The 11,509-nt window shown below is 42.0% G+C and overlaps 1 protein-coding gene across 1 annotated transcript; it reads right to left on the reverse strand.

The window, feature by feature from the left end:
• Positions 1–1,302: 1,302 nt before the first annotated feature.
• LOC134476814 (paired-like homeodomain transcription factor LEUTX) lies at positions 1,303–4,869 on the reverse strand. Its single transcript, XM_063252472.1, has 3 exons — positions 4,854–4,869; positions 2,647–2,798; positions 1,303–1,695 (listed from the first exon to the last, which is right to left on the reverse strand). Exons 1-3 carry the CDS (start codon positions 4,867–4,869, stop codon positions 1,303–1,305), a joined length of 561 nt encoding a protein of 186 aa, XP_063108542.1.
• Between the last annotated feature and the right edge of the window lie 6,640 nt (positions 4,870–11,509).

An 11,509-nucleotide genomic window follows, 5' to 3' on the forward strand; every position in this document is an offset into this window, starting at 1 on the left:
GCCAGAAGGTAAGACAGAGCTAAAACCTTGATCCTGATTACAGACATTTAGAAATCCTCAGAGCGCTTGCCTGTTGGAAGGGAAGGCACCTTTCTGGATTACTACACAGTAATCACGTTGTAACATCTAAAAATGTTAAAATGAGATCCAACAACGTTGCTCAGTAACAGTCTTCATGATTAGCATACGCAAGACACCAGGTTCTATCGCTAACAGCTCATATGCTCCTAGACAGTCCAGCTAAGATCGCTCTGAATTGTACACTGCACACGCTCCTGCTAAAGGTCCTATGCAGTGATGCTGTGCTACTGCTCCGGCATTCATTTACACATGGTCACAGTTGTGAAACAAAATTGTACAGTATGACTGCAACAGTCATGCTCACGTACACGCATCTCGGTTATCTGCCCACCTCCTAAGGAAGCTGCGTCCTCTCAATGAGATTCACATTCAGCTGGACAATCCAGGTCCGAATACGGGACCATGCTGGCCATACATGAACATGTCCTACCCATAAAGACACCTTACATCACATCCCTAGTGTCACTCTGTTCCACACAAGCACCTCTGCCAACAGAAGATGTACCACGGAAATGATCCTGTTTGGCTCTCCTAAAAGCTGGCATGTTCTCCCATCTTTCATTTCACTCAGGACCAGAGGAGGCAGTGCCATTTCATTCCACCTGATACCTCACTATTGCTGTCTGCCTCTGCAGAGATTAGCTAACTCCTCTTTAAGGAAACAAGTGTCTTTCCTTGCAACACTTATCTGAAATATTCTCAGCAACCAGCATGAGCCGGGAGTGTAAGTTCTTCTGATTTGCACTTTCTTCAAAATGAGATTCCTTCCCAGCAAGATGGCACTACAGTAAGGGTGTCTTGCTTTCAATGAGAGCCTAGGCCTTTCCTGCCTGTTGCATGTAACTATTTTCTCAGGCAGTATTGGTAGGGGCCCTCTAGAACTGTTTGTCATTGTATGCAGAGAGAATCCATGCACGTGATATTCAATGCACTTAGGGGTGAGGGAGAATCAGGAATCTAAATTTCCCCATGCTGCTGATTTCCTTCCCAAGCGGAGTGTTCAGGGTACTGAAAAGATTGGAGGGGGAATACAAAACACTCGGAAACAGGCAACATTGACAGTGACATGGCTATTTTATTGCCTTCTGTGAAATGACAAGTCCTCAAAGCTCTGCTGCAAAAAATGGAAATCAGTTGGGAACCATGCTTGAAAATGGAGGCTTGTGTCCAAAGTTGTGGGTGTCATGAGTCACTCTGCCCATCAGCACCATGCTCACTTCTTCACTGCAGGCAGCCTGGGGGGAGGTATATATCTAGACTGCTGGGATCATCTTCCCCAGGCAGATAATACATTTCTATAAGTTTATCTGTGTCATCAATGTCAAAATCTTCGACGTAGACGACGTGTCCCTGAGTTCCATCAGGTTGACTTTGGAATGACGAACCAAACACAGAGGCTCCGTGTCTTCTACTGATATCTTTCTCAAAACGCTCTGCTCGGTCACAGACATGGTCATCTGAAATGGAAGATATCGGTGAACAACTTGCAACAGGACTTTGTAGGACGTGCTCCTTCTTTTCTGAAGAGGTCTGCGTGGATGTTCCGGGCAAAGAAGCTAGCTTCAGTTTTAGCTGATCTTTCTTCCGTTTGCTACGCTGGTTCTTAAACCAGATCTACAGGGAAGAGAGAAGCAGTTCAATAAATGGGTATGAACCCAAAGCTTTATTTTCCTGTTCCCTAGGATGTGAGGTTTTTGGGTCAGAAAGGTGATCTCCAATTGCTGTGGACTGATCTGAACAGGGGAAGTACTTTGTATCCTGTGCTGTTCTGGTTCCGGGAGGGTAAAGGGGGGGGGGGTATTGGGTTTTACTGGCAATGCGTAGAGTAGGAAGGGGCAAACTCTCAATGCCGGAGGGTTAAACAAAGGGTGCTGCGTGTAGTTCTGCATTAGTGGTTGCTCCAAATTTTGCAAGAATACATTGCAATGACTGAGAGCAAGGAATGGGAATGGAGCTTGGGTTGCTTCAGCTTCATGAAGGGATTTTGCCCTCACTACCTTGAGAAAGGCTAGGAAGACATCAGAATGAATTTGAATGTTCTGACTGAGCAGTATCTAGATATCTACCCGCTGTGTTTGTATAAAGACTCACTGGGTTTGGTGTTTCTCTTCTAAGGAATGGTATGGAGAGGAAGTCCACTTTAAGATGTGAAGCCTGATGAGAAGTAATTTGTACTCAGAACGTGGGCTTGGGAGGGACTAACTCCCAGCTCCAGGAAGTGCCTCAATTCTTGAGCACTAGGTTGCCCATTACAAGAGTGTGCTGCTAATCGGAAAACAACCCAAAGGGCAAGATCTCAGATCCAGATTCAAAGGGTCCCAGGCAGTGTGCTGTGGATCAGTTAAAATCTGGCCCTTGCACTTATTACTTGAGGAAGACAAGTCTTTTGGGTCAGCCTCAGTCTGCCTCCAAAAGTGAACATGGGTGAAGTGAAACTATGCCATATTTCACCGCTGTCCAAACGCACTGCACCTGGCAAAGTATGGGACTTGTATGCTGGTGGTTGAAAGCGTGTGGCTTTCTGGGTCAGGTGTACCACCTAGAGACACACACTCAGGTACTTACTTTTATCACCGTTTCATCAACATTGATTTTTGTAGCTAATTCTTTTGTAACATCGTGCCCTGGATGATTGTTCTTCTCAAAGGCACTCAGCAGTACTGAGCGTTGGGATGGGGTAAAGTCAGTTCGTGGCTTGCGCCTGTATTCTATCTTGTCTGCGGAGGGAAGAGACAAAGACTTGCATGAAAGCACTATCCACACGGAAAGGGCAAAAGCATGTGTTATAATCATACCCAAATGTGCATTTCATGCTTGGCCCAAAGAGTTCACCCATGGAACCACATTCCTCTCTAGCTCCAGGTACCCTGTTTCTTAATGGGAGAGAATACAGCATTGGGGTAAGAGTGACAGTAGACTCAGGGTTTCACAATGCTCAAGCAGTACTTGAGACCCTGGTACACTCAGCATTCAGACTCAGAGGTGCTTTCAGACCCTAAAGAGCTGGCTACTGATTTGGTCATTTCTTCGTGGGATCTGTGTGGCTAGCAGCTAAGAAGCAGAATGCATGCTGATTCTCTCCTCTACTGGCTCTGTCATTTAGAGACCTGCTCCCCTCATCGTTTGCTTCTGTTTCTCTAGGGTAAAATGGTGCCACATAAATCGTAGACATTGCAAAGTTGTGAATTTCCAAAGAAGTAAGTTTAGTGTACAGTATTTGTGCAGAATAGGAGATTATACTATGGTTTCACACATCTAATACCTTCTTACCCAGTAATACTTAATGTTATGGCAATCCATATTCCATGGTCTCTTCTATTTATAAGAGACTTTGTTTTCCCACATTGCTAAGCGGGCACACACAAACTCAAACCCACGCCTTCATGCATCCACACACACACTGCACCCAAACTGCCAACATGCTGCCTAATTCTCCGTCAGTGAACACAAATGATCCAATACATAGATTTTTTACAATCTTTTTAACAATTGGCATCGAAATCACAACCTCGCTCTGGCCAGGCAAGCACTGGGCCACTGAGCTGAATCCCCAGGACCACAGAGTTTTGCAAAAACATTTTTCCGTTCCTGTCTGACGAAAGAGGGCATTGTTGAAAATTTTGAAGCATGGTATTCAAGGAGTGACAGAGACAGAGATAGATAGAGCAAACTAGAGCTCGAGACAGAAAAAGTAAAACTGAGCAGGAAAAGGAGGGTGGCAGCAGGATAAACTCTAAGTTTATTAAATAAATGGCCAGGGGTTTAGCTCAGTCACATAAGCGTCTGTCTGGCAAGTATGAGGTCCTCAGTTTGATCACGCTACCACACCACAAAAGAAAAAGCAAAAACAAACACTCCAACATTAAATTGTCAGTGTCAGATTACTAGAATATATTGCACACATATATCTAGAATGCCTTGAAAATACAGAAAATCAGATGGGGCATGTGTCCTTGGAAATGAGTACAAAATAGAAGATTTGGAAATGATATCAACCAAAGTACTGCAAATCTGCGCATAGTGGTGCACACCTGTAATCCCAGCCTGCCTGGGCCAAAACAGTGAATTCAAGGCCAACTTGGACTAAGCAGTAAGACCCTCCCTCCAAGGGGCCAGTGATTTAGCTGGGCGGCCCAAGTGCTCCTTTGGGAAACACAAGAATTGAACTTCCATCACTGCTACAAAAAAAAAAAAAAAAAAAAAAAAAAACAGAAACAGCAACAAAAGAACTCTATCCCTAATCACACGAGAAAAATCCAAAAGCAAACCAAACCAACAAGAAAACCCCTCAAAAATAAAAATTATTGGTGTATGTGGTAGCCCATTCTTCTAATTCGAACACTTAAGAGCCTGAGGCAGAAGGATCCGTGCGAGTTCCAGGTCTGCTGGGCTATGGAACCAAGTTAAGGGCAAGCCTATCTAGAGAGTGAGATCCTGACTCCAAAGAAACAAAGACTCTCCAAAGCAAAAATATACGTTTTAACAAGTCTTATAAATACAATGCTCAATAACGTTGATTAGTTTGACAACTTCAAACTTTAAAATACATAGACTATAGAATTATACGGAAATAAACAAACCTGCAAGCAGGTATCTGCAACAAACCTAACATATCAACTTCCAATGTGTAGAGGGCGACAAAGATTATTCTACTCAGCCCCTGGAGAAAAAATTCATGGAGCCCAGGAACCACCACAAAGTCCTTGCATCTCTCCCAGGGTTCCCCCACTCTCAGCCCCTCAGCTCCACCTTCCCAGAATGCCTCGACTTACCTGGTTTCCTGGACATGGCAGCTGCAAGACAGTGCTAGCGCATGACCAACTGTACCACCTATGGCTCCTCAGTTTACCTGCCTGAAGCCTTGGGCTGCCTGGCTTAAATAGTGTGTTGAGGTAGCCACACCCCCTCCTTAATCCACCCTACACATTCCAGGCCCAATTTATCCATAATCCAAGTGTGTGTGTGTGTGTGTGTGTGTGTGTGTGTGTTTGTGTGTGTGTGTCTGTGTGTGTGTGTGTGTTTGTTTGTCTGTGTGTGTGTCTCTGTCTGTTGGTCACTCTGGATGTCTCCAAACCGAGGCCACTGATGGTGAACTTTTAAGATTGAAGTCTCCAACTGCAGTTTCAACCCCACTTATTTATGTCGAACCACTAACACTAGCATGACCCTGAAATGCTCTGCTGCTGGGGCAATGCTACTGTGACTTGGCTAGCCAGGGACAGAGAGCTTTGCAGGGCTCCTGTGTCCTGAGTGCCCCAAGGTCACCACCACTGACCTAGGCTGGGTCTGCTGTTGTGCCAGGTGATGAAAGTGAAGGGTGATTGGAAACGGATTCCTAGCAGGGTGGTGCCATGCACACCTATAATCTCAGCATATGAGAGGCTGAGGCAAGAGGATAGCCTACAGTTCGAGGCAAGCCTGAGCTACAAAACTATTATCTGTTTCAAACAATACAAAAAAACAGGTGTACGAAACAAAGAGAGAAAGAAAGAAAGAAAGAAAGAAAGACACACAGACACACAGATAGAAAGAAAGAAAGAAAGAAAGAAAGAGACAAAGAAAGAAAGATAGAAAGAAAGAAACGAAGGACGAAAGATACAAAAAACCAATCCAAAGCAAAAAATTCCTGACCTGATATAGTAGAGGAATCCTTAGGAAAATCAGGTACACAGAAAAGAGACAAAATGTACCAAACTTTCACTGGGGACAAATGAGTCAATCAACATGATGCTGAGAAAATCTGTGGATCTGTGACCGGGAAGGGGAGGGCGTGAAACCCTACAGGGTGGGCTAGAGGGGCACTTGCGCTGCTGAGACCTGCTCCCCCTCCCCTGGGACCTGGAAAGCCCTCCACAACCAACCTGGCTGGCAAAGAAACTACATACAGTTGTCCTGGAAGATCTGCACAGAGGACCCAGTAGTGTAAGTTAAGGAGCTTGGATTGTGGCCATTTGGGAGGCCAGGTTGAGGCAACTTCAGGCTGTTTTTCTCTGTTTCATTTTCTGGCTCTGGGAGTGAAAGCCAGGGACATCACACTGAGATGTACAGCATCTGCCCATTTTTATTTTTACTTTTAGTTAGGGTCTCCTTCAATTGCTAAATGCCCGACCTGGTCTCAAACTTGGGGTCCTGTGGCCTCAACCTCTGCGAGTTCTAGGATTGCAAGCATGGGCCACACATCCACATTGCATTTTTTTAACAGATTTAACCAAGTCTATTCTCTCTCTGTCTCTGTCTCTCTCTCTGTGTCTGAGTTTGTCTCTCTCTGTCTCTCTCTCTCTCTCTCTCTCTCTCTCTCTCTCTGTCTCTGTCTCTGTCTCTCTCTCTCTCTGTCTCTCTCTCTCTCTCTCTTTCTCTCTCTGTCTAATGAGGACATAGCAAAGCGGATCAGATAAGAACAATGCAAGTAACACAGCATTTCACAATAAGACAACCCCTGATTAACAGTAACTACCATAATGTCTCTTTCTTTGAAATAGTTGAGCATAGCTTCATATACGATAGAATCAAGCATAACAAAACAATATAAAACAATTCAAAAGAATGAAAGCATTACAGGGCTTTCAGAACCCAATTTTAGAAAACCAACAATGGATACAATATTATCTCATTTTCCATAGGAAAATTGTTTGTACTATCACACATAATATCCAATAACATATAACAGGACAGTACCAAAGGCAAACGAAAAACGAAAACTTGGTAGGACTTCAGACTAAGATGATTCTAAGTCCACTCTGACGATTCTAATGTCTTCTTTTCTATGAAAGAGCTCTTTCTACTATCACAGATAATAAAATCAAACAACCTAGGATAAAACCACTCCAATGAATCAATGGAGACATGATAAGGTTTCAGAACAGTGTAATGGGAATCAAGATTACTCTATGCTCTTATGTACTGTTACATTTTCTTAAACTCGGGAGAGTATAAGGTATTTATAAGTGTGAGTTTGATTTATTTCGCTTATCAGTATGGTTTCTAGTTGCATCCATGTTTTTCAAAATATTTCAATATTATCAGTTTTTTTTTAAAAATTTACTCAAAGAGAAATAAACCCAAACAGTAAAAGGGTATCAGTAATACAAAATTTCAAAAAAAATAAACCATAAGAAATCACTCACTAATAGATTACATATCGTCATCTTAGAAATAGTTGTTCAAGTTACAAAATAGAAGCCTACAAAGTGGCATTCAGTGAGACTGCAAACTTGTGTGTTCAATGATTCAACAAATACTTAGTAATATGATCATCTGTTTTACACATCTAAACACACTTGCATTTGCATCCTTTAGAGGACTTTCTTTTCCTCTCTTTTTAGCAATATCAATTTCACATTTTGGGTTTTATTGATCCCTCAGTTCTTAGTACTTTTTTGGAAGAGAATAAAACCAATTGTGACAAAACAAAGAGAATCAGTCAAAACAAAGGATGGACATAGTATATGATCTAAAAACAGAATACAAGGTAATCAACAATGGTTACTATAATGCCTCTTGCTACCATAAAATTATTGACTATAGCATCAGGTATAAGAAACCTGAACAAAACAGTACAGAACAAAACTAATAAAACGGAAACATTGGAGACATTACGCGAATTCAAAGGAACCTAATAGTCAAACAAGAATGGATATCATAGTGAATCTTATTGCCTTAAAGTAGTTGCCTATACCCTCAAAGTTGATACTATCGAACAGAACAGAATAGAGTAAAATCAGTGAAAGCAGGATGGTGAGAACAATACAGGGATTCATTAAAGATAACAGGAAATCAAAATTATTACTATAATATATCCTGCTAATTGTTTTATTTTTTCCCTTAATTAAAAATAATAATTCACTTAATAAAGGAGGGAGATTGAGGTAAAAGAGGACATAACAACATATCAAGAAGTTCAGAACACAACTGTTTAAGCAACATAGTGTTTCACCACAAGATAACCCGACTTAAGGGGCTGGGGGTTTAGCTCAGTGGCATAAGCGCCTGCCTTGAAAGCAGGCAGTCATGAGTTCGATCCCTGGTACCGATAAAAAGGAAAATGACAAAAAAAAAAAAAAAAGATAACCCGACATAATAGTAGTTACCGTACGGTTTCTTTCCTTGAAATATTTGATTATAACTTCGTACACTATAGTATCAAACATATCAAGACAGTGCGAAACCATTCAAGAGGCTTCAAGTATTACAGGGTATTTAGAACCAGCTAACACAAAAGAAACAATAGTTTCTATATTATCTCTTTGCCTATAAAAGATTTTGTTTATACTATCATATACAATAAACTCCAATAAGATTCAGTGGAGACAGAAGCAAAACAGTCTGATGGGATTTTAAAACAAGATGATAGGAAATCACCTCGAGCTATTACAATGTCTTGTTTTCTTCAAAATGCCTGTACACACCATCACAGACAATACACTCAAACAGCCCACAATAAAAACATTACAGTTAAGGAGTGATGACTTTATAAGTCTTCAAAGCCGTATAATGGGGATTCATGATCACCACATACTTTTACGTATTTATCCCATTTCTTACACTAGGGAAACTATTCGGTATTCACACACATGAGTTTGATTTGTTTCACTCAAGAGTATGTTCTCAAGCTGTTCCCATTTATTTATAAATATCTCAATGTGATTCTTCTTTATGGCTGAGTAGTGCTCAACTGGATAAAAAGAGTGGAGGAACCCAGAAAAAGAAGTGAAAACTTTAGTGAAGAATATAAAAAAAATCTAGAAAACATGAACCAGATTCAAAGAGATTATCAGGAAACTAAAACATCCATTGAAAGATGGCGATATTCCTTACCAAAAACTAAAGTCAGATTTTAAAAAGTTGAAGCTGGATTTGCACTGTGTGATCAGCGAAAGAAAAATCCCCTAAAAATAATAAGGAACCAAGAAGTAAGAGCACAAAGGCTGGAAGGCAGCACGTGGACCTATACCCTAAGAATTTCAAATAATCAGCAAAGAAGAAGGAGTAAAGAGAAAAGAAATACAAAAGCTATTCACTGAAAACATTAAGGAAAGCTTGCCAAGCATCAGAAAAGGAAATAATATTCAGATATATGAGGCATGCAGAACTCCAGCCAGCCAAAACAAAAACATATTTACACTCAGATATATAAAAGTCAAGATCCCAGAATTGATCACAACAACAGAATATGAAAAGCGGACAGAGAAAACAAACACAACACACATAAAGGAAATCTCATCAAAATCATGAAAGACTTCTTAACACAAAGTATCAAGTCAGAAAGAGCATAGCATGGAGCCACGTATTCCAAGCTCGGAAGGAAAATAACCTGCAAGCCACACGGATGTGCCCTGCAAAACTGTCTCTCAAATTTAATGGACATACAAGATGTTTCCATGACTCAAAGGAAATGTGGGAGTTGGTGACCACCAATCCACCCTACTAAATTACTGAAGGACATCCTAGACAGACAAAAACATCACCAGGATTCCTGCAAGAGTGACAGAAAGACCTCAATGAACGGGGCAGACAGCGGAATGAAGGAGAAAAGTAGACAACCAATGGCAGAGAAATAGCAAAGCAGAAATGTGGCAGAGAAAGTTGACTATAATCTCCAACATAGATGGCCTTGATACACTAACAAAAAGAAAAACAGGCAGAGTAGATCAGGAGATAGGGTCCATGGAGTTGCTCTAAGTAGGAAATATAATCTGCCTGGAAGAGGGTTAATGAACTGACAGTCAAAAAGTGAAAACAACGCTCTATTTGACTGGAAACCAGAGCGTAACAGGCACACCAGTTCCAGTGCCTGAAGAGAGGTTGGAAAGTCATGACACTTCTCTGCAGTGGAGACTTAAGCAGCTTAAATGATGGAAAACCTTGAGGCTTTTCAGCCTCAAGGTCAAAAGTTGAGAAGAAACGGATTAGAGGTGAAAGGTCCAACTCTGGCTCCTCTTTCTTTGACCCCATCACAGTCACATCCCAGTCTCCTTGATGAGACAGAGGAGTGGCAGAACAGTCAGTCTATCTGGGATGGAAGGTTGATTGTAAAGTGACAGATCATGGACCAGTTACTTGGCAGTGGACGCTTTCTCTGATGTAAAACAACTAATGAGAAATTCCTGCTTCATAGGATATTCTCAGGGCCAGAAGGTAAGACAGAGCTAAAACCTTGATCCTGATTACAGACATTTAGAAATCCTCAGAGCGCTTGCCTGTTGGAAGGGAAGGCACCTTTCTGGATTACTACACAGTAATCACGTTGTAACATCTAAAAATGTTAAAATGAGATCCAACAACGTTGCTCAGTAACAGTCTTCATGATTAGCATACGCAAGACACCAGGTTCTATCACTAACAGCTCATATGCTCCTAGACAGTCCAGCTAAGATCGCTCTGAATTGTACACTGCACACGCTCCTGCTAAAGGTCCTATGCAGTGATGCTGTGCTACTGCTCCGGCATTCATTTACACATGGTCACAGTTGTGAAACAAAATTGTACAGTATGACTGCAACAGTCATGCTCACGTACACGCATCTCGGTTATCTGCCCACCTCCTAAGGAAGCTGCATCCTCTCAATGAGATTCACATTCAGCTGGACAATCCAGGTCCGAATACGGGACCATGCTGGCCATACATGAACATGTCCTACCCATAAAGACACCTTACATCACATCCCTAGTGTCACTCTGTTCCACACAAGCACCTCTGCCAACAGAAGATGTACCACGGAAATGATCCTGTTTGGCTCTCCTAAAAGCTGGCATGTTCTCCCATCTTTCATTTCACTCAGGACCAGAGGAGGCAGTGCCATTTCATTCCACCTGATACCTCACTATTGCTGTCTGCCTCTGCAGAGATTAGCTAACTCCTCTTTAAGGAAACAAGTGTCTTTCCTTGCAACACTTATCTGAAATATTCTCAGCAACCAGCATGAGCCGGGAGTGTAAGTTCTTCTGATTTGCACTTTCTTCAAAATGAGATTCCTTCCCAGCAAGATGGCACTACAGTAAGGGTGTCTTGCTTTCAATGAGAGCCTAGGCCTTTCCTGCCTGTTGCATGTAACTATTTTCTCAGGCAGTATTGGTAGGGGCCCTCTAGAACTGTTTGTCATTGTATGCAGAGAGAATCCATGCACGTGATATTCAATGCACTTAGGGGTGAGGGAGAATCAGGAATCTAAATTTCCCCATGCTGCTGATTTCCTTCCCAAGCGGAGTGTTCAGGGTACTGAAAAGATTGGAGGGGGAATACAAAACACTCGGAAACAGGCAACATTCACAGTGAGATGGCTATTTTATTGCCTTCTGTGAAATGACAAGTCCTCAAAGCTCTGCTGCAAAAAATGGAAATCAGTTGGGAACCATGCTTGAAAATGGAGGCTTGTGTCCAAAGTTGTGGGTGTCATGAGTCACTCTGCCCATCAGCACCATGCTCACTTCT

The sequence above is a fragment of the Cavia porcellus genome, unplaced genomic scaffold, assembly GCF_034190915.1.
Source record: "Cavia porcellus strain 051 isolate PalLab524CR breed Dunkin Hartley unplaced genomic scaffold, mCavPor4.1 scaffold_7, whole genome shotgun sequence".
Taxonomy (NCBI): domain Eukaryota; kingdom Metazoa; phylum Chordata; class Mammalia; order Rodentia; family Caviidae; genus Cavia; species Cavia porcellus.